We start from the raw sequence: 19,199 nt of genomic DNA on the forward strand, positions 1-19,199 counted from the left end.
GAAATGAACTTCATAATTGTGTTATTTATTTGTTACATATGATAACAAAAATAATGTACTTGTTTGAATCGAATGTTGCTTTCTATGCCTGAGCTTTGTGGGAGATTATCTTTCAAACGAACACATTGATATGATTCACAAAAGTTATGTGCACATCGAGGTACACAAATGTTATCATTCACAAGTGAAAATTCACATTAGAGTTCCACCAAGAATAAACTGACTTACACCTAAAATCCCATCTCTATGGTAGAACGGCTTGTGTGAATAAATCTGCTCCCCGAGGCATATCTGTGCATTCCACAGTTGTGTTGTGTGCCAATGCAGGTGAAGTCTTTCCAGGTTGGTGAGTGTTTGCTGACGTGTGGAAAACACCATCCCTCCACCCTAGATTTCATTGGAGATTTGTCCAGTAAAGATAGGATTTAGGGCCGTATGTACGAACACATTTTCCCATAGACACAGAATGTGCAAAACTGTTTGGTACATCTGGCCCTTAATCTCTACTCACTGTAGGAATGGAGATGGAACATCCCCAAAACTGGACAAGAGTATGGGAAGGGGTACAAAAATACTTTTATTTCCACATGTAGAAATGCAGAGTTAGCTCGTTTATTTCCATATCACGGTATGTGGAGCAGACGATTCCTGCTCAGGAGACTGAGATGGCCCCGAGTTCCCAAGAAACCTGGAATTCTTTATGAAATCTAGCAAAGTCGTAAACTTAAGCAGATTGATGTCATAAGCCTAAACATGTGAGCGGCTCATTGATGATTGTGTGAATCATTGGTTGATTATTTCTTTTTGTGCCATGGAAGGGTTTTGATGACATCACCCAAGGAAGCCTGCAGGGCAAAGTTTATTTGAGACTATTTTAAAATAAAACCTAGCTCACAGATTTCCTGCAAGAAAAGTCTACTTCTAGGTCTGAAGACATCACAATCATTTGGCAATCTCTACAGTTTAGACTCTTAAAAATAGAGATGTTTTGTTCACATAAACCACCGTAGGCCGGATTTAGACCGCCTGCATAAGCAGAATCTAGCAATGCAATTCATACAGGGTGATCTATTCTGCAACTCCTAACAGAACAACACACTCATTTATATATACTTTCCTATGCTATTATCTCTCCATTGAAGCATTTCTTATCATTTTTTACTTTGCAAAGGTTTCTAGATCAGAAGCTTTCTTTGTGTTAGAACTCCACCAAGTAGTACCTTCTCTTCACAAGGGGCCACTCTAGGACACTCTACTTTTTAAGGATTTTGAATGTGGTTTCTTTTGTTGTTCAGAAGCCCAGCCTATTCATGGCCATTTGTCATGTATGTTGAGGTCGTCAGTTATGAGACGATGTTCTACTACCTTGTAATCGGGCTCTCCTGCTTGGACCTCTTGACACTCATCAGGGTGCACGAGCAGGTGTGCATTGTGTACTAAGGTCCGAGCAGGTGTGCATTGTGTACTAAGGTCCGAGCAGGTGTGCATTGTGTACTAAGGTCCGAGCAGGTGTGCATTGTGTACTATGGTCCAAGCAGGTGTGCATTGTGTACTAAGAGCCGAGCAGGTCCAAGCAGGTGTGCATTGTGTACTAAAGTCCGAGCAGGTGTGCATTGTGTACTAAGGTCCGAGCAGGTGTGCATTGTGTACTAAGGTCCGAGCAGGTGTGCATTGTGTACTAAGGTCCGAGCAGGTGTGCATTGTGTACTAAGGTCCGAGCAGGTGTGCATTGTGTACTATGGTCCAAGCAGGTGTGCATTGTGTACTATGGTCCAAGCAGGTGTGCATTGTGTACTAAGAGCCGAGCAGGTCCAAGCAGGTGTGCATTGTGTACTATGGTCCAAGCAGGTGTGCATTGTGTACTATGGTCCAAGCAGGTGTGCATTGTGTACTATGGTCCAAGCAGGTGTGCATTGTGTACTAAAGTCCGAGCAGGTGTGCATTGTGTACTAAGGTCCGAGCAGGTGTGCATTGTGTACTAAGGTCCGAGCAGGTCCAAGCAGGTGTGCATTGTGTACTAAGGTCCGAGCAAGTGTGCATTCTATACTAAGGTCCACGCAGGTGTACATTGTGTACTAAGGTCCAAGCAGGTGTGCATTGTGTACTAAAGTCCGAGCAGGCGTGCTTGTGTACTAAAGTCCGAGCAGGTGTCCATTGTATACTAAGGTCCAGGCAGGTGTGCATTGTGTTCTAAGGTCCAAGCAGGTGTGCATTGTGTACTAAGGTCCGAGCAGGGGTGCACTGTGTACTAAGGTCCGAGCAGGCATGCCTGTGTATGAAGGTCCGAGCAGGTGTGCACTGTGTACTAAGGTCCAAGCAGGCATGCATTGTGTACTAAGGTCTGAACAGGTGTGCACTGTGTACTAAGGTCCGAGCAGGTGTGCATTGTGTACTAAGGTCAGAGCAGGTGTGCATTGTGTACTAAGGTCCAAGCAGGTGTGCACTGTGTACTAAGGTCGAGCAGGTGTGCACTGTGTACTAAGGTCCAAGCTGGTGTGCACTGTGTACTAAGGTCCGAACAGGTCTGCACTGTGTACTAAGGTCCGATCAGGTGTCCACTCTGTTCTAAGGTCCGAGCAGGTGTGCACTGTGTTCTAAGGTCCGAACAGGTTTGCATTGTGTACTAAGGTTCGAGAAGGCGTGCAATGTGTTCTAAGGTCCGAGCAGGTGTGCATTGTGCACTAAGGTCCGAGCAGGCGTGCATTGTGCACTAAGGTCCGAGCAGGCGTGCATTGTGTTCTAAGGTCCGAGCAGGTGTGCACTGTGTTCTAAGGTCCGAGCAGGTGTGCACTGTGTACTAAGGTCGAGCAGGTGTGCACTGTGTACTAAGGTCCGAGAAGGCGTGCAATGTGTTCTAAGGTCCGAGCAGGTGTGCATTGTGCACTAAGGTCCGAGCAGGCGTGCATTGTGTTCTAAGGTCCGAGCAGGTGTGCATTGTGTACTAAGGTCCGAACAGGCGTGCTCGTGTACGAAGGTCCGAGCACCTGTGCACTGTGTACTAAGGTCCAAGCAGGCATGCATTGTGTACTAAGGTTGAGCAGGTGTGCACTGTGTACTAAGGTCGAGCAGGTGTGCACTGTGTACTAAGGTCCAAGCTGGTGTGCACTGTGTACTAAGGTCCGAACAGGTCTGCACTGTGTACTAAGGTCCGAGCAGGTGTGCACTCTGTTCTAAGGTCCGAGCAGGTGTGCACTGTGTACTAAGGTCGAGCAGGTGTGCACTGTGTACTAAGGTCCGAGAAGGCGTGCAATGTGTTCTAAGGTCCGAGCAGGTGTGCATTGTGCACTAAGGTCCGAGCAGGCGTGCATTGTGTTCTAAGGTCCGAGCAGGTGTGCACTGTGTTCTAAGGTCCGAACAGGTTTGCATTGTGTACTAAGGTCCGAGAAGGCGTGCAATGTGTTCTAAGGTCCGAGCAGGTGTGCATTGTGCACTAAGGTCCGAGCAGGCGTGCATTGTGTTCTAAGGTCCGAGCAGGTGTGCATTGTGTACTAAGGTCCGAACAGGCGTGCTCGTGTACGAAGGTCCGAGCACCTTTGCACTGTGTACTAAGGTCCAAGCAGGCATGCATTGTGTACTAAGGTTGAGCAGGTGTGCACTGTGTACTAAGGTCTCTTTTGTGTCTCCCAAGGTACTTCCAGTAGATGATTACGGTGATAACCGGAAATCCCACAAGCAGAGCCACAAGAAGAAGGTGCTTCCAGAGATCTACTTAACCAGACTCCTTTCGACCAAGGTATGACCAGACCGCCAGCCAAGGCATATCATAATTTATTTATTTGTGATTACGAGATCGAGAAGACTTCAGACATCAAAGTGAGTTACATAGCGAATAGATATATTTGGGGAACATTTTCCAACAGCAAATTAGAAAATTAGGCAATCAACAATTCTTGGCATGGTATACAACCTGAATATTGAGTTTTAAATATTGCGCTATCAAAATATCAAATCAAAAAAATCAACACCTAAAATATTGTACTTAACTCCATATCCACATACCTTGAAGATACATGGGAATCTTCAAGGTATGTAGATGTAGATTTAGGAATAGTAGATGTAAACAAACCTTTATATACCCGCTTTCACAATATTTTGGTAGTCCGTATTTAGTCTACAATATTTTGATAGCACAGTATTTTTGCTCGATATTCTTCTGACATACAGTCAGATACTATTACTGCATATTTCATCTCTTCTCGTTGTACAGCATTGCACGGTCATATCCCTTCCTATGACATAACCACAGTAGATGTAAATTAAAGTTCACAGGCCACAGATTTCAGAAAAGTGTAGTCAGGTCATTAACTGGGTTTGAGTAAAGCCACCTCTATAATAGCTGGTGAGCGAGTCAATATATGAGTGTTTGTTGTGCGGGTGAATTTTAACTTGTGTGAAACGATTAATTTTGAGATCTATATTAACAAGGTATTCCTACACCTTACGCAGCAGTACCCCATGGTGAGCTTACATATAGGTGAAGCAAACCATTCAGATGAGCATTACCTATCAAATGTTTTCATCTCTGTTGCTTCTTAGGTGTTTGTTTCTGTCTGGGGTTTTAAAAATTCTCTTCACAAAACTAAGCATCACTAATGATAACCAAACATGTGGATTCAGTAATGTCCCTTTGATTAGGTTTGGTTGTGGTTTGAGACTCATTATGACTATTCTCTAGATGACTCCGCTTTTTTAAAACATGTTTACTAAACATATAAGAATACAAAATTGCATATTGATCAAATCACAGAATTTCACTGTAGAGCAGAAATTAATTTGGATTCAATGTATATTCAAATACAGTTAAATCATAGGAGTGATCAACACATTTCTTGATGAAAGAGAATGGGGTAAAATTAAATACAATTCATTGATTGATTAAAAAAAAATGCTTTTGCGTCTATACTTTGATCTGCAGGCCAGCAAATTCTCAGACAGATATTGGAGGAAGTAGAAGTAGGGCAGTTGATAAACAATTGTATTGGAGATGTAAATCCCCTGACCTAAGGGATCCCATCTGGGCCAGGTCTGCATATGCTCGACGTTCATTACGCCAGTTTTACGTACGGGTGGACAGTTTTCAAGGGCAGTTGGGAGATTTTCAGACAGGCTGATGCTTTAATACCAGTAGCATGAGGACATTTAGACACTTGTCACACAGAGCACGGAACTGGTCTGCGGCTGTGGATTCTAAAGAAATATTGGTACTGTCCTCCTTTTTTGACCAGAATGGGAGCCAATATGCTCCCCTTCTCCCGTCTTCAGGTTTCCAGCATCTCAAATAGCCCTTATTTTTTGGGGATATTGATGTTGCATGGACCTAGCTGAAGAGGGCAGCAGAGAGGGCAGTAAGACCTGTGTGCAAGATTAAAGTGCGAAGGTGAATAGGTTTATATATAGTTGAATGGCTTTTAGAACACCTGTACTATGTAGGGGTAGCAGTTGACGTAAGCGAAGGCTGAAGAGCTACAGGTGGAGGCATGGTGGAGTAATGCTGTGGGTAGTAAAAATGCTAAACAGGTGGGGTTTTGGTTATTGTCTGATACGGGGTAGAAAGGGAGAAGAGTCTGAGGTCCAGGGGTTCCGCTTTATAGAGCCTTGTGTCTTGTTTCCAGATTATTTATGTATTTGCTGAAGGGCGGCCTACCCTCAAGCCAGCAGAGAACAATATCCAAGTACAGCTTTGAGAACCATTAGTTAACCGCGTAACAGAAGAGAACATAGAGAAGAACAAATCTGAGCAAGTCCTTCTGCAATGATTCTTTGAAATGGTTGGCTGCATGAGCTTTATGGAAGGCCAGGAGTGAGGGTGATAGTCTGAAGACTTAGACCATAGAGATCTGCCTTCTTTATTAAACTCAGGACGCTGCATGATATTTTGGCCCCCAGTTTCCAGAAATGTGTTCCGGATGTTGTGCCTTTTGAATCTTTAGCTTCACAGGTGATGAGCCTTGGATCATGCGGAGGTCTCTGGCTGAATAGAGCTTGTTTCTTTTTTTTGTGTGGATTTCCTTATGATCACCAAGTAGGATTTTGACTTGAGGTAGACAAGAAATGATAGCCAGTGGAGCTGTTTTGTGGACCTGGACGGATAGGCCACATTCCTTTTAAAAAATGATCAAGCAGGCTGTATGTGCAGGTCACTTTCAGAGCAGCCACTATCTTTGTGAAGCAGGAAATGTCCGGATGCTGCTTCTTGTCCCACCCATGGGTTGCACTCTGACTGGTCAACAACAGGGTCTAGTGTGCCAAATAAAGTAAGCTATACCTGATGCGTTTCCTTAAAACCTGGCCCGCAACCTGGCTACGGCATTTCCTTGCACGGGTGACAGTGGTGACTGATTGGTGGCATCACGCCATGATGACTGTCACGCCACCACGTCAACTTCTGTGCAGTAGAATTGCATGCACATGGACTGGATCAGTCTTCCTCCATGGGCTGGCCAAGCAACAGGCAGGAAGGCCGTGTCTGCACTCCTCCAAAGTCCCAGGCAGTTCCTGTCAAGGTCTGACCCAGCCTTCGGGGTCTGAGCTGGGAGGCAGCAGCAGCCCAGACTTTGCCCCCACCATTACACCAGTACAATACTGGTCAGGATGGCCCTATTGGCAACTTGGAATTGAATGTGGCTGAAAGAAAGCAGTGAGGCCTCAGACTTCAGTATTACGCCAAGGTTCAAAACAAGCATAAAAGGACTATTTTTCCACACCAGACCTTCAGCCAAATCAGGTCAACACCTCACCTCCTTCCTGGCTAGTGTTTCCCCAAGTATTATTCTTACGTGAGCTCCATCAACAACCTCTTTTGTCTGTCTACTTACCTTCATCACTGGTAGTGGGCGGTGCCAGTTGTGGAAATTTGTGTCGCCGGTGGTAGAGTGTCAACGACAGCCTCGTAAGAAAGCGTGTGGGCACTTGCACTTATTTTACAAATTATGCTATTTTTTCTTTACTAACCAGTGGGTTCATTCCTTTCTTTCATTGCTTGGTGGGCTTACTGTTTCCTTGCCTTTCCCTAGCTCCTCTTTCAATGAGCATCTTTTGCCAGTTTCCCAGTAGATTACAGAGTCATTGCCTCTTTTTGGTTGTATTTCTTCAGTTGTGGCTTTGTTGTCATTCTTCTGTAGTTATCGTGACCACATTTCTTTCACTAGCTGTTGAGTTTGCATTTTTTTAATGAACTGTCCTGTTGATTCCCTTTATTTCACTGGTGTGTGGCTCACTGTTATTATTTCACTAGTTAATGTTTTAATTACCTTTTTCCATTGGCTGGGGTGATTGCCTCTTTTTCACGAGCTGGTGAGTTGACTGTCTTTCTTGACTCATTCTGACTCTCAAGGGCACCCTGCAGAAGTTCTTGGATGATCTCTTCAAATCAATTCTCAGCATCCGAGAGGACCGGCCACCTCTGGCCATCAAGTATTTCTTTGACTTTCTGGAGGAGCAGGCAGAGAAGAGGGGGATTACAGACCCTGAGACATTACACATTTGGAAAACAAACAGGTGGGTGAAACAGTGTTTAGTGAAAATGTGAATGTTTCTGCCTAATTTACACACCACTCTCAGCCATGTGTTGGGGTTGATGTGAAAGGAGTTTCAGGGAGGGGAGTTATTGCATTGATATTCATATAACTTCTGTGATCTGGGTATTATGATGTATTAATAAAACCTAAGCCTAATTTTGCACCATAGGCTACAGTTCAGAATCAAAGTATAGAGATGGTGAATGAACAAGTGGTGGTTCCTTCATCAACTGGCAATGACATTTAGTTGTTTAAGTGCCACAAACAAATTCAGTAAGTGGTGTGTACTTTAAAAATAATGTCACGTAAATCGTCTATTTTATCATGATGGTGCCATCTCTACTCTCATTTTCCCAGTTGATTGAGGGTCCATAGTAGGAAGTAAACATTTTAATAATCTATTAATTGGCAAAAAGCGGCTTATCCTGCCATTTATAAATCTCAAATGCAAATAGGAGGCTGATGAAAGGATAACGACTGGACAAAGAGATAAACCTGTGACGCCACCTGGGATCAAATAGATAGGCCCATATTTATACTTTTTTAGTGCTGCATTTGCGCCGCTTTTTGACGCAAAAGCGGCGCAAACTTACAAAATACAATTGTATTTGCGTCAAAAAGCAGCGCAAATGCGGCGCTAAAAAAGTTTTAATATGAGCCCAGTGTTTTCTCTTTCAATACACCTGGCATTTTGGGGACTAAACACCCACATCCTTAGTGATTTCTCTGTAAAGGTATTAGTTGTAATGACACCTAGCCTCCCTCTAACCACGTTAGAGTACAATAAATGCCACAATAGCCTACTCTAAGTACACATACCTGTACATTACAGTAGAACAGAAACTCATCAAACCTCTATTGCCCATGAAACATCAGATAGCTCACCAGCTTTTCATTAAATTATTTATTTATAGTGGAAGTTTGAACCAAAATAACAATGACATAAACTAGAGCACAGCAAACAGTGCATGAACTGGAACATCTAGGAAATCATAAAATGAAGATATGATATATTTAATGCAAGGCTTTCTCCTTCCATGTTCCCTGCTCTCAGACACTCAAGACAACACAGTGGTATAAATACCCTACACTGTCTATGCACAGCAATGTAGATATTTACCTCCAGACATGTCAAGAAGCAAGATAAGGGCCATGCATACCAGATGCCCCATTCCCCATATTACAAGTGCATTATAGTCAGTTGCGCTTGTAATGCAGCATACAAGACACCCGCAATATTTGTGATGGAGTATCTTGTCAGTCAAATTTTAATTAAAGCCCGCAGTCAAGCAGCCTGATTCGCCCAGTATCAGAAACAGAGTAATATTTTTTTAAGTAAAGTATAAAGCCCAAAATCACAGACAAGCACTTTAAAAAATTGTTAATATTGCCCAAAACAACTGTCCTTATTTTCTGTAACCTTGAAAGAATAGAAGGTTTTATCAGGTTCAAACTCACGATTTACAAATTACACATATATATCTGCACCAAGCACATTAATCTCTAAGTTATATGACAATACACCTCTCTGTTTAAGATGTAAAGGACACCAAATTAGGTTGAAAATTAATAGTAATAGATTAAAAAAGTAAATAAATCACACTGGTGCATGTTGAAATGTTTAATGTGCGTCCAGAACGAATTGCAAGTCACAAAGTGTCTACAAAATCTAATTGGGTCCGTCTGTGAAATATAGCATTTTAAAAAAAAAGGCAACAGATCATTAAAAAGGTAATGTTGAAAACTGTGCTTCAGGCATTCCTTAGTAATCTGTATATTATACAACAGGAAGAGGTCACATAGTAAAAACAACAAGTGATGGACGGAATGCTGAACATTGTCAAACACTCACCCCCAGTCACAGATCTGGGTTTAATCCATCCTTCTTTTGCTCACCATGCCACCCCAGTTTGGACCCAGCCATATGCAAATCAGTCTTGACCCTGTTCCTCATGGGAACAGTCCAGCCCGAACTGCAAAGCCAGGTCCTCACTGGACCGGAAACAAGCATCCTGGGACCGGTTTCGGGGTTTCACCCCTCATCAGCCAGGCTAGCTTGAATCCAGTGGCATGGGAAGCACGGGACCCACGTCTGGGCATACCCTTCCCACTTAGGGCGACAAAGCAAAAACAACAAGTGATGGACGGAATGCTGAACATTGTCAAACACTCACCCCCAGTCACAGATCTGGGTTTAATCCATCGTTCTTTTGCTCACCATGCCACCCCAGTTTGGACCCAGCCATATGCAAATCAGTCTTGACCCTGTTCCTCATGGGAACAGTCCAGCCCGAACTGCAAAGCCAGGTCCTCACTGGACCGGAAACAAGCATCCTGGGACCGGTTTCGGGGTTTCACCCCTCATCAGCCAGGCTAGCTTGAATCCAGTGGCATGGGAAGCACGGGACCCACGTCTGGGCATACCCTTCCCACTTAGGGCGACAAAGCAAAAACAACAAGTGATGGACGGAATGCTGAACATTGCCCGAACTGCAAAGCCAGGTCCTCACTGGACCGGAAACAAGCATCCTGGGACCGGTTTCGGGGTTTCACCCCTCATCAGCCAGGCTAGCTTGAATCCAGTGGCATGGGAAGCACGGGACCCACGTCTGGGCATACCCTTCCCACTTAGGGCGACAAAGCAACAAAATGCTGAACATTGTCAAACACTCACCCCCAGTCACAGATCTGGGTTTAATCCATCGTTCTTTTGCTCACCATGCCACCCCAGTTTGGACCCAGCCATATGCAAATCAGTCTTGACCCTGTTCCTCATGGGAACAGTCCAGCCCGAACTGCAAAGCCAGGTCCTCACTGGACCGGAAACAAGCATCCTGGGACCGGTTTCGGGGTTTCACCCCTCATCAGCCAGGCTAGCTTGAATCCAGTGGCATGGGAAGCACGGGACCCACGTCTGGGCATACCCTTCCCACTTAGGGCGACAAAGCAAAAACAACAAGTGATGGACGGAATGCTGAACATTGTCAAACACTCACCCCCAGTCACAGATCTGGGTTTAATCCATCGTTCTTTTGCTCACCATGCCACCCCAGTTTGGACCCAGCCATATGCAAATCAGTCTTGACCCTGTTCCTCATGGGAACAGTCCAGCCCGAACTGCAAAGCCAGGTCCTCACTGGACCGGAAACAAGCATCCTGGGACCGGTTTCGGGGTTTCACCCCTCATCAGCCAGGCTAGCTTGAATCCAGTGGCATGGGAAGCACGGGACCCACGTCTGGGCATACCCTTCCCACTTAGGGCGACAAAGCAAAAACAACAAGTGATGGACGGAATGCTGAACATTGTCAAACACTCACCCCCAGTCACAGATCTGGGTTTAATCCATCGTTCTTTTGCTCACCATGCCACCCCAGTTTGGACCCAGCCATATGCAAATCAGTCTTGACCCTGTTCCTCATGGGAACAGTCCAGCCCGAACTGCAAAGCCAGGTCCTCACTGGACCGGAAACAAGCATCCTGGGACCGGTTTCGGGGTTTCACCCCTCATCAGCCAGGCTAGCTTGAATCCAGTGGCATGGGAAGCACGGGACCCACGTCTGGGCATACCCTTCCCACTTAGGGCGACAAAGCAAAAACAACAAGTGATGGACGGAATGCTGAACATTGTCAGACACTCACCCCCAGTCACAGATCTGGGTTTAATCCATCGTTCTTTTGCTCACCATGCCACCCCAGTTTGGACCCAGCCATATGCAAATCAGTCTTGACCCTGTTCCTCATGGGAACAGTCCAGCCCGAACTGCAAAGCCAGGTCCTCACTGGACCGGAAACAAGCATCCTGGGACCGGTTTCGGGGTTTCACCCCTCATCAGCCAGGCTAGCTTGAATCCAGTGGCATGGGAAGTGACTGGGGGTGAATGTTCGACAATGTTCAGCATTCCGTCCATCACTTGTTGTTTTTGCATTTTTCGCCCTAAGTGGGAAGGGTATGCCCAGACGTGGGTCCCGTGCTTCCCATGCCACTGGATTCAAGCTAGCCTGGCTGATGAGGGGTGAAACCCCGAAACCGGTCCCAGGATGCTTGTTTCCAGTCCAGGGAAGACCTGGCCTAGCAGTTCGGGCTGGACTGTTCCCATCGGGAACAGGGTCAAGACTGATTTGCATATGGCTGGGTCCAAACTGGAATGCCATGGGCAGCAAAAAAACGATGGATTAAACCCAGATCTGTGACTGGGGGTGAATGTTCGACAATGTTCAGCATTCCGTCCATCACTTGTTGTTTTTGCATTTTTCGCCCTAAGTGGGAAGGGTATGCCCAGACGTGGGTCCCGTGCTTCCCATGCCACTGGATTCAAGCTAGCCTGACTGATGAGGGGTGAAACCCCGAAACCGGTCCCAGGATGCTTGTTTCCAGTCCAGGGAAGACCTGGCCTAGCAGTTCGGGCTGGACTGTTCCCATCGGGAACAGGGTCAAGACTGATTTGCATATGGCTGGGTCCAAACTGGAATGGCATGGGCAGCAAAAAAACGATGGATTAAACCCAGATCTGTGACTGGGGGTGAATGTTCGACAATGTTCAGCATTCCGTCCATCACTTGTTGTTTTTGCATTTTTCGCCCTAAGTGGGAAGGGTATGCCCAGACGTGGGTCCCGTGCTTCCCATGCCACTGGATTCAAGCTAGCCTGGCTGATGAGGGGTGAAACCCCGAAACCGGTCCCAGGATGCTTGTTTCCAGTCCAGGGAAGACCTGGCCTAGCAGTTCGGGCTGGACTGTTCCCATCGGGAACAGGGTCAAGACTGATTTGCATATGGCTGGGTCCAAACTGGAATGGCATGGGCAGCAAAAAAACGATGGATTAAACCCAGATCTGTGACTGGGGGTGAATGTTCGACAATGTTCAGCATTCCGTCCGTGGGTCCCGTGCTTCCCATGCCACTGGATTCAAGCTAGCCTGGCTGATGAGGGGTGAAACCCCGAAACCGGTCCCAGGATGCTTGTTTCCAGTCCAGGGAAGACCTGGCCTAGCAGTTCGGGCTGGACTGTTCCCATCGGGAACAGGGTCAAGACTGATTTGCATATGGCTGGGTCCAAACTGGAATGGCATGGGCAGCAAAAAAACGATGGATTAAACCCAGATCTGTGACTGGGGGTGAATGTTCGACAATGTTCAGCATTCCGTCCATCACTTGTTGTTTTTGCATTTTTCGCCCTAAGTGGGAAGGGTATGCCCAGACGTGGGTCCCGTGCTTCCCATGCCACTGGATTCAAGCTAGCCTGGCTGATGAGGGGTGAAACCCCGAAACCGGTCCCAGGATGCTTGTTTCCAGTCCAGGGAAGACCTGGCCTAGCAGTTCGGGCTGGACTGTTCCCATCGGGAACAGGGTCAAGACTGATTTGCATATGGCTGGGTCCAAACTGGAATGGCATGGGCAGCAAAAAAACGATGGATTAAACCCAGATCTGTGACTGGGGGTGAATGTTCGACAATGTTCAGCATTCCGTCCATCACTTGTTGTTTTTGCATTTTTTGCCCTAAGTGGGAAGGGTATGCCCAGACGTGGGTCCCGTGCTTCCCATGCCACTGGATTCAAGCTAGCCTGGCTGATGAGGGGTGAAACCCCGAAACCGGTCCCAGAATGCTTGTTTCCAGTCCAGGGAAGACCTGGCCTAGCAGTTCGGGCTGGACTGTTCCCATCGGGAACAGGGTCAAGACTGATTTGCATATGGCTGGGTCCAAACTGGAATGGCATGGGCAGCAAAAAAACGATGGATTAAACCCAGATCTGTGACTGGGGGTGAATGTTGCGAGGTCACATAGTAACCTACATTGAAACCGCAGTCGTAATACTGGGCAGTGAATGTGATATTTATGCATGTGATTTTAGTTTTATTACTATTCCCAATTGTGTTGTGGCTGCACTGTACAGGTATGTGTACTCCGAGTATGCTACTGTGGCATTTATTGTACCTTAGCATGTTTAGAGGAGGGCTAGGTGTCATTACAACTAATACCTTTATAGAGAAACCACTGTAGATGTGGTTGAGTAGTCCCCAATATGCCAGGTGTATTGAAAGAGAAAACTTTCACTATTTGATCCCAGGTGGCGTCACAGGATTATCTCTTTGTCTGGTCTTTATCCCTTCAGCAGCCTCCTATTTGCTGTTGAGGCTGGGGCAAATGAAGGGCGCGGAATGTAAACTACAGAAAGTAAACAGAGCTGCTAAGCTACTTGCTGCTCCTGTCGGTGCCTTCATGACCCCCAGACCAGGGGCAGAAAGGAAAGTGCTGATAGATGCGTTAAGCCTAATTGACGTCCATGGCAAAGAGATGTTGTGACAGTGAAATACCTATGTATGTGGAGTTAAAAATAGTAATGTATACTTACCTAAATATATATTACATTCACAATATTTTGGAAGTTGATATTTTGACTACTATATTTTTGTAACACAATATTTAGGACTTGATACTCTGGTAGTAAACCATGGAAGTCATTCTGCTCTTCCCACTCAGAAGTATGGACTGAGTGAATGTGCACTTTAAACATTAACACTCTGTGTCAGGCAAATATTGTAAGACCCTTCAAATGGAACCATGAAAAGGAAGTAAAGGGAACTGTCATATTTGCATTTTTTTAAGAACAGAGAAATATATTTACCTGGCCTTCCATACTACCTTTTCCATTTAGATTTAATCATAAAAATGCACACCACGTCTACAAATCTAATTCGAGTAAAGTTGCATTAAAAACTCTATGTTATATGATAGTACGGGCACAAAATGTGTTATGGTCAGCTTACCGTGGCGGCCAATCACATGACCCCCTTTCACACCAAGCACTGAGCCAAGGTTAGAAAACAGCATTGTTCTGGTGCTAGCGGGCAGTTATCAGACACGTCTGTTACACCCCTTGACTCTCTCTTTTTCTGCTACAGTCTACCTCTCAGGTTTTGGGTGAACATACTGAAGAACCCACAGTTTGTGTTCGACATAGAGAAGACGGACCACATGGACGCATGCCTCTCTGTGATAGCCCAGGCGTTCATCGATGCCTGCTCTGTCTCCAACATGCAGCTGGGCAAGGTATGGTATCCTAAATATCCATATTTGTATGATTGGCATTGTTTACACAGTCCTTTAACTTAGCTTTATTATACTGAGAGCATCTATAAACAGGGCCACTGGAATTATGAGGCTTCAGTAGACTATGCATCAGGAAAAGGCAAATTATGCGGGGTAACGCTGCATATTTTGTAATAATATTGTATAATTATTTCAATATTTTTAACCTTAATAACACTGTCTGGCCATTGGTTGCGCCTCGTTAGTACCATTTTAATACCCAAACTTAGCAATAAGCAACACAAAGGCGTCCAGCTGCACTTTCAGTAACATTTGAACCGTTTCAGATAGAAATACATTCTTTTTGGGATAAAATCTGCAGATTATTCTGCAGATAATGGATTATGTGGCAAATGCGGCAAACCTGTAATTATGTGAAAATCGTTGTGGCCCAACAATCGCATAATTCCATTGGCCCTCACGACTAAGCACAAACCTAATCTGCGAGGGCAGGAGAGTAGTCTAAGTTGTAAAATGATACGTAACCCACACAAGACTAAAAGGACAAGCAGCTATGGTATAGCTGTGGTAGGGTAAATGTTAGCAGTAGGGTAACAGTTGTGACAATAAGTAGGGGTACTATTATGCTTAAGGTTCGGTTTAAGGTGCGGCGGTGGTTTATGGTCACGTTTAAGGTTAAGGGACAGTACATTTAAGTTTGGCTTAGCATTTGCTTTAGGGTAAAATGTAGTGTTACGCTTACTGCAGGGGCGGCTCCTCCATAGGGACGGAGGAGTGTCCCTTCCGCCCCTGCCTGCAGCGGCAGCTTGCAAACCTTTTCCCAAAGGACGATTATACACTGTGTTTATGATCGTTTTTCGGGAAAAGGGGACGGGGCCACAGGGAAGACATGCACTGGGGGGAGTGCTCAGCACGGCCAGACACACATGCGCACAAGACTCTCTCCAGCCCAGCAACACGAGAGCCTGCACAGGTTCCTAGTCTGCCTGGTAGCGCCCGCCAATCCTGACGCTGCTCTAAGCAACGTCAGGATTGGCGCAGGGCAGGCTGGGAGCCTCTGCCTGCAGCGCCAGTGAGACGGGAGGAGTCAGAGGAGCGGCGCAGGAGCGAAGGGTGTTTTTTTATTTTTTTATATTTAATTTAATTTAATTCAATCCACCTCCCCCCTTTCAGTAAGTGCGAGCTGCGACTGCCTTAGTGCTAGGGTCAAAGTTAAGTTCAGGTACTAGGAAAGGCATGGTTTTAGTTTTAGGGCCTGTGCCATGTCATGTTGATTATGCATGGTTCCGTGGCCCTGTTGCTAGATCCGTGTAGTAGTGTTATTGTATGCAGTGCCTTACACCTGTGTGCACGCCACTGACGTCATCCCTTCCTAGTCTCTACAGTCTAATCTCACCCAGACCACCAGACTATGCTTTCCTCTGTAAAGCGCTTCTTCAGCCTCTTGGGGCTAGGCCTGCGCAGTGCCAGATGCAAAATATTCGAAGGCACTTAGAAAGATTAAAGGCAGAGACCACCCTACGTACTTTCTACACAGTTACATTAGATTGGAAAACGTGTGAACTGGATGGACCTGGCTGTCGTCGTCAGAATAACATTTCTCCTGTTACGTTTGTAAAATAATGCACTTTCCAAGCAGCTGATTAAACTATGTTGCTGTCAATAAAAAAATATATATTTTGACCACTTTTTAAACAGATGTGAAAACCGCAGCCATTCACTTGTTTTCACATCTCGCCCCATCTGGTGTATTTTGCACCGTGCGCACATTGTCTGTGGGCAGAGAAAGATGTTTTGACTACTCAGTACTTGGCCATGACTTGCCAGCCTGTGAGCATTAACAAGATTAATCATCTGTTTTGCAACTCTAAGTATGTCCTAATCTGACCCGATGAACCTCAGATTCATCATTTCACTTCGCCCCTCCACTCCCAGGCGGGGAGAGTGGCTGCTGGAGGTGAACGTCCTCCACGGAGCCCAAAGCCGTCACCGCGCAGTGATTAATCGTGGTGCGAAGGCTGGCGGCCATGTTTGCCAGAGGGTGATAGGGGCACTGGGTGCCTCTCTTATCCAGCAGGGCACATGAGACCTTGTCTGTCGAGAGATTAGGCCGCAGGACGTCGCTCGGGGTCAGACAACAGATGGGACACGTTTTTGCGCAGAATTGCTACCTGGCGTTTTTTAGCCTAGCTGGAGGCTGAAGCCATATCAGTGCAAGTATATGTATGTATGTGTGTGTGTGTGTATATATATATGTATATATATATGTATATATATATATATATATATATATATATATATATATATATTTATATATATATTTTTTTTTTAACACTGAAAAAAACAAAGGTTACAGGGACTTTATTACCTAGGTTCTGAATTTGCTTGTACAAAAACAAAGAAATTCAGCGGTTATAGTTAGAGTTCTTTCACATAACTATAACGCGCGCCCTAAGGTAACTATGACTCGCGCCCTTGCCATGCACAGTTTTCTTATCAAGAATGTTATTGGAAACATTGCAGTGATATCAAAGATGCCATACAAGATCTCATCAATGACATAATATGTGGAGTAATTAGCTGTGCATGGCAAAAGCGCGGGTTATATTTACCTTAGGGCGCAAGGAACCAGGACGTGTTGGCAGCCATCTTGAGACTCGGCTTCAACCCTTGCCATGCACTGCTAATTACCCCACAAATTACGGCACTCGTGACATCTTTGATAACAGCATTGATAATATCAATGTAATATTTGCAGTAATATTTTTGACGAAAAACTGTGCATTGCTAGGGCATGCACGAGTTATAGTTACTTGAGGTAACTTTAACTATAATTAGCGAATTTCTATGGTTTTGTACGTTTAAAATGTGAGCCTAACTATAACATCCCTTTGACCTCTGGTTTTTTTAAGTGAAAAAATAAATAAATATATATATATATATATATATATATACTTTTATATATATATATATATATATATTTATTTTGTATTAACTACTGGCAGTCGCCACCCGGTAGTTATAGTTAGCTCTGCTTTTCCATATTTGGCTTGTTAATAATTGTGGCCTTGTGTGACGAGTCTTCACAAAAATTTCTAAAAAAAGTTCATCTATCTCAGCCACTGAGGTAAAAAAGAAAAAAAAAAAATCAAAATGCTGCAATCCTTTGAGACACTTGTGGATTAAAAAAATGGTGTCTGGGCTGCATTTATTAACTAAAAGCCCTGGGGAGCCCACTCCGGGGGCTGTATCTGTAAAGGGGAGGGGGACTGCATGGCCCATCTTTCCAAGGCTCCAGAGGCCCCAGGGAGCCCACCCCGGGACCAAAAACTATGTTTATGGGGTGAGTGAACAGGCATCGACCTCCCAGAGCCATCAGAGGCCCCTGGGAATATACCCTGAGGCCAAACATATTGTTATGGGAAGGAAGGATATTCGGCCCCCTCCCCAAGCCATCCGAGACCCCGGGGAGCCTACGCCGGGGCCGAACATATTGTGTATGAGGAGGAAGGACGTGTGGCCTCACCTCCCCAAGGTGTGACAGGCCTCGGGGAGCCCACTCCCAGGGCCGAAATCTTGCAAAATGTGGAGGGTAAGCCACACAGTCTCCCTTCCCGAGTCTCTAAAGGCCCCAGGGCACCCACCCCTGGGATTGATAACGTTGAGGGAGGGGGGCTGCGTGGCCCCCTTCCCTGAGCCATTAATGTCATGGGGACCCAACTCATCTCAGATGCTATGTCTTGGGGAGCCCACCTCCGAGACCTTGCAGTTTCCTTGCCTGTATCAGCGCAGGCAGGGAAACCTGTGATTACTCTCACTTGGTGGAGCAAACGTCACAAAGTGGTAACAAACACAAGTCCCCTCCCTGTAGTCAAGAGCTTTGGAACCTCACACCCACACCCCCATATTTAAATAAGAGGACCTGGGCAGCAGTGTCCCCAGGGCCAACAGCGGCTCAGGAGGTGGCTGCTTATACCCTCTCCCCTTAACAAAATGGACAGCCCTGATGGATGCGGTCGCCAGGGCTTAAAGAGGCTCAGGGAGGAGGGCTGTGTAGCCCCTCCGCCTGTTTTAGGTATATGTACAGCCCTAGGAGAAGGGGTCCCCAGTGCCTAACAAGGCTTGGGGAGGTGGCTGTGTGGCTCCCCTTAAATAAATAAGTGGCCCTGGGGGTTAGGGTCCCTGGGGCCAATACAGGCTCAGGGAGAGGGGCTGCTTGGCCCCCTCCCCTTTAATTAAAAAACAAACAATCCTGTGGGATGGGGTTCCTAGAGCCTTATAAGGTTCCGGGATGCAGGTCCTGTACCCCTCCCCTTTTAACACATATATGTGCACCCCAGGGAGATGGGATCCCAAGGGCCTAAAGAGGCTTGGGGAGGAGAGGACCCATGGACCCCTTCCCCTTTTAACTCATATGTACAGCCTTGGGAGATGGGGTCCCCAAAGCCTAAGTGGCTCAGGAAGGGTTCACTTGTGCCCCCTTCCCCTTTTAATTATATATATTTTTAAAACACCCTAGGTGATGGGGATCCTAGGCCCAGGCCCTATGCCCAACCCCCAAAACTCACAGCCAAAGGCCGTGTGTAGTTGGCTGCCTTCGGGCAGTTGGCTGCAGGGGTTGGCGGCAGGGCCT

General features: G+C 45.9%; 1 protein-coding gene across 1 annotated transcript in view; it reads left to right on the forward strand.

Moving 5' to 3' along the window:
* Positions 1 to 19,199, forward strand: part of PLXND1 (plexin D1) — a 281,158-nt gene that overhangs the window by 253,660 nt on the left and 8,299 nt on the right. Inside the window, exons 31-33 of the mRNA XM_069206314.1 lie at positions 3,629 to 3,733; positions 7,334 to 7,497; positions 14,419 to 14,566. Coding sequence (XP_069062415.1) covers positions 3,629 to 3,733; positions 7,334 to 7,497; positions 14,419 to 14,566 — 417 coding nt within the window. The remainder of the gene's footprint in view (positions 1 to 3,628; positions 3,734 to 7,333; positions 7,498 to 14,418; positions 14,567 to 19,199) is intronic.

Source organism: Pleurodeles waltl, chromosome 9 (genome assembly GCF_031143425.1).
Source record: "Pleurodeles waltl isolate 20211129_DDA chromosome 9, aPleWal1.hap1.20221129, whole genome shotgun sequence".
In the NCBI taxonomy this organism is placed as follows: Eukaryota; Metazoa; Chordata; class Amphibia; order Caudata; family Salamandridae; genus Pleurodeles; species Pleurodeles waltl.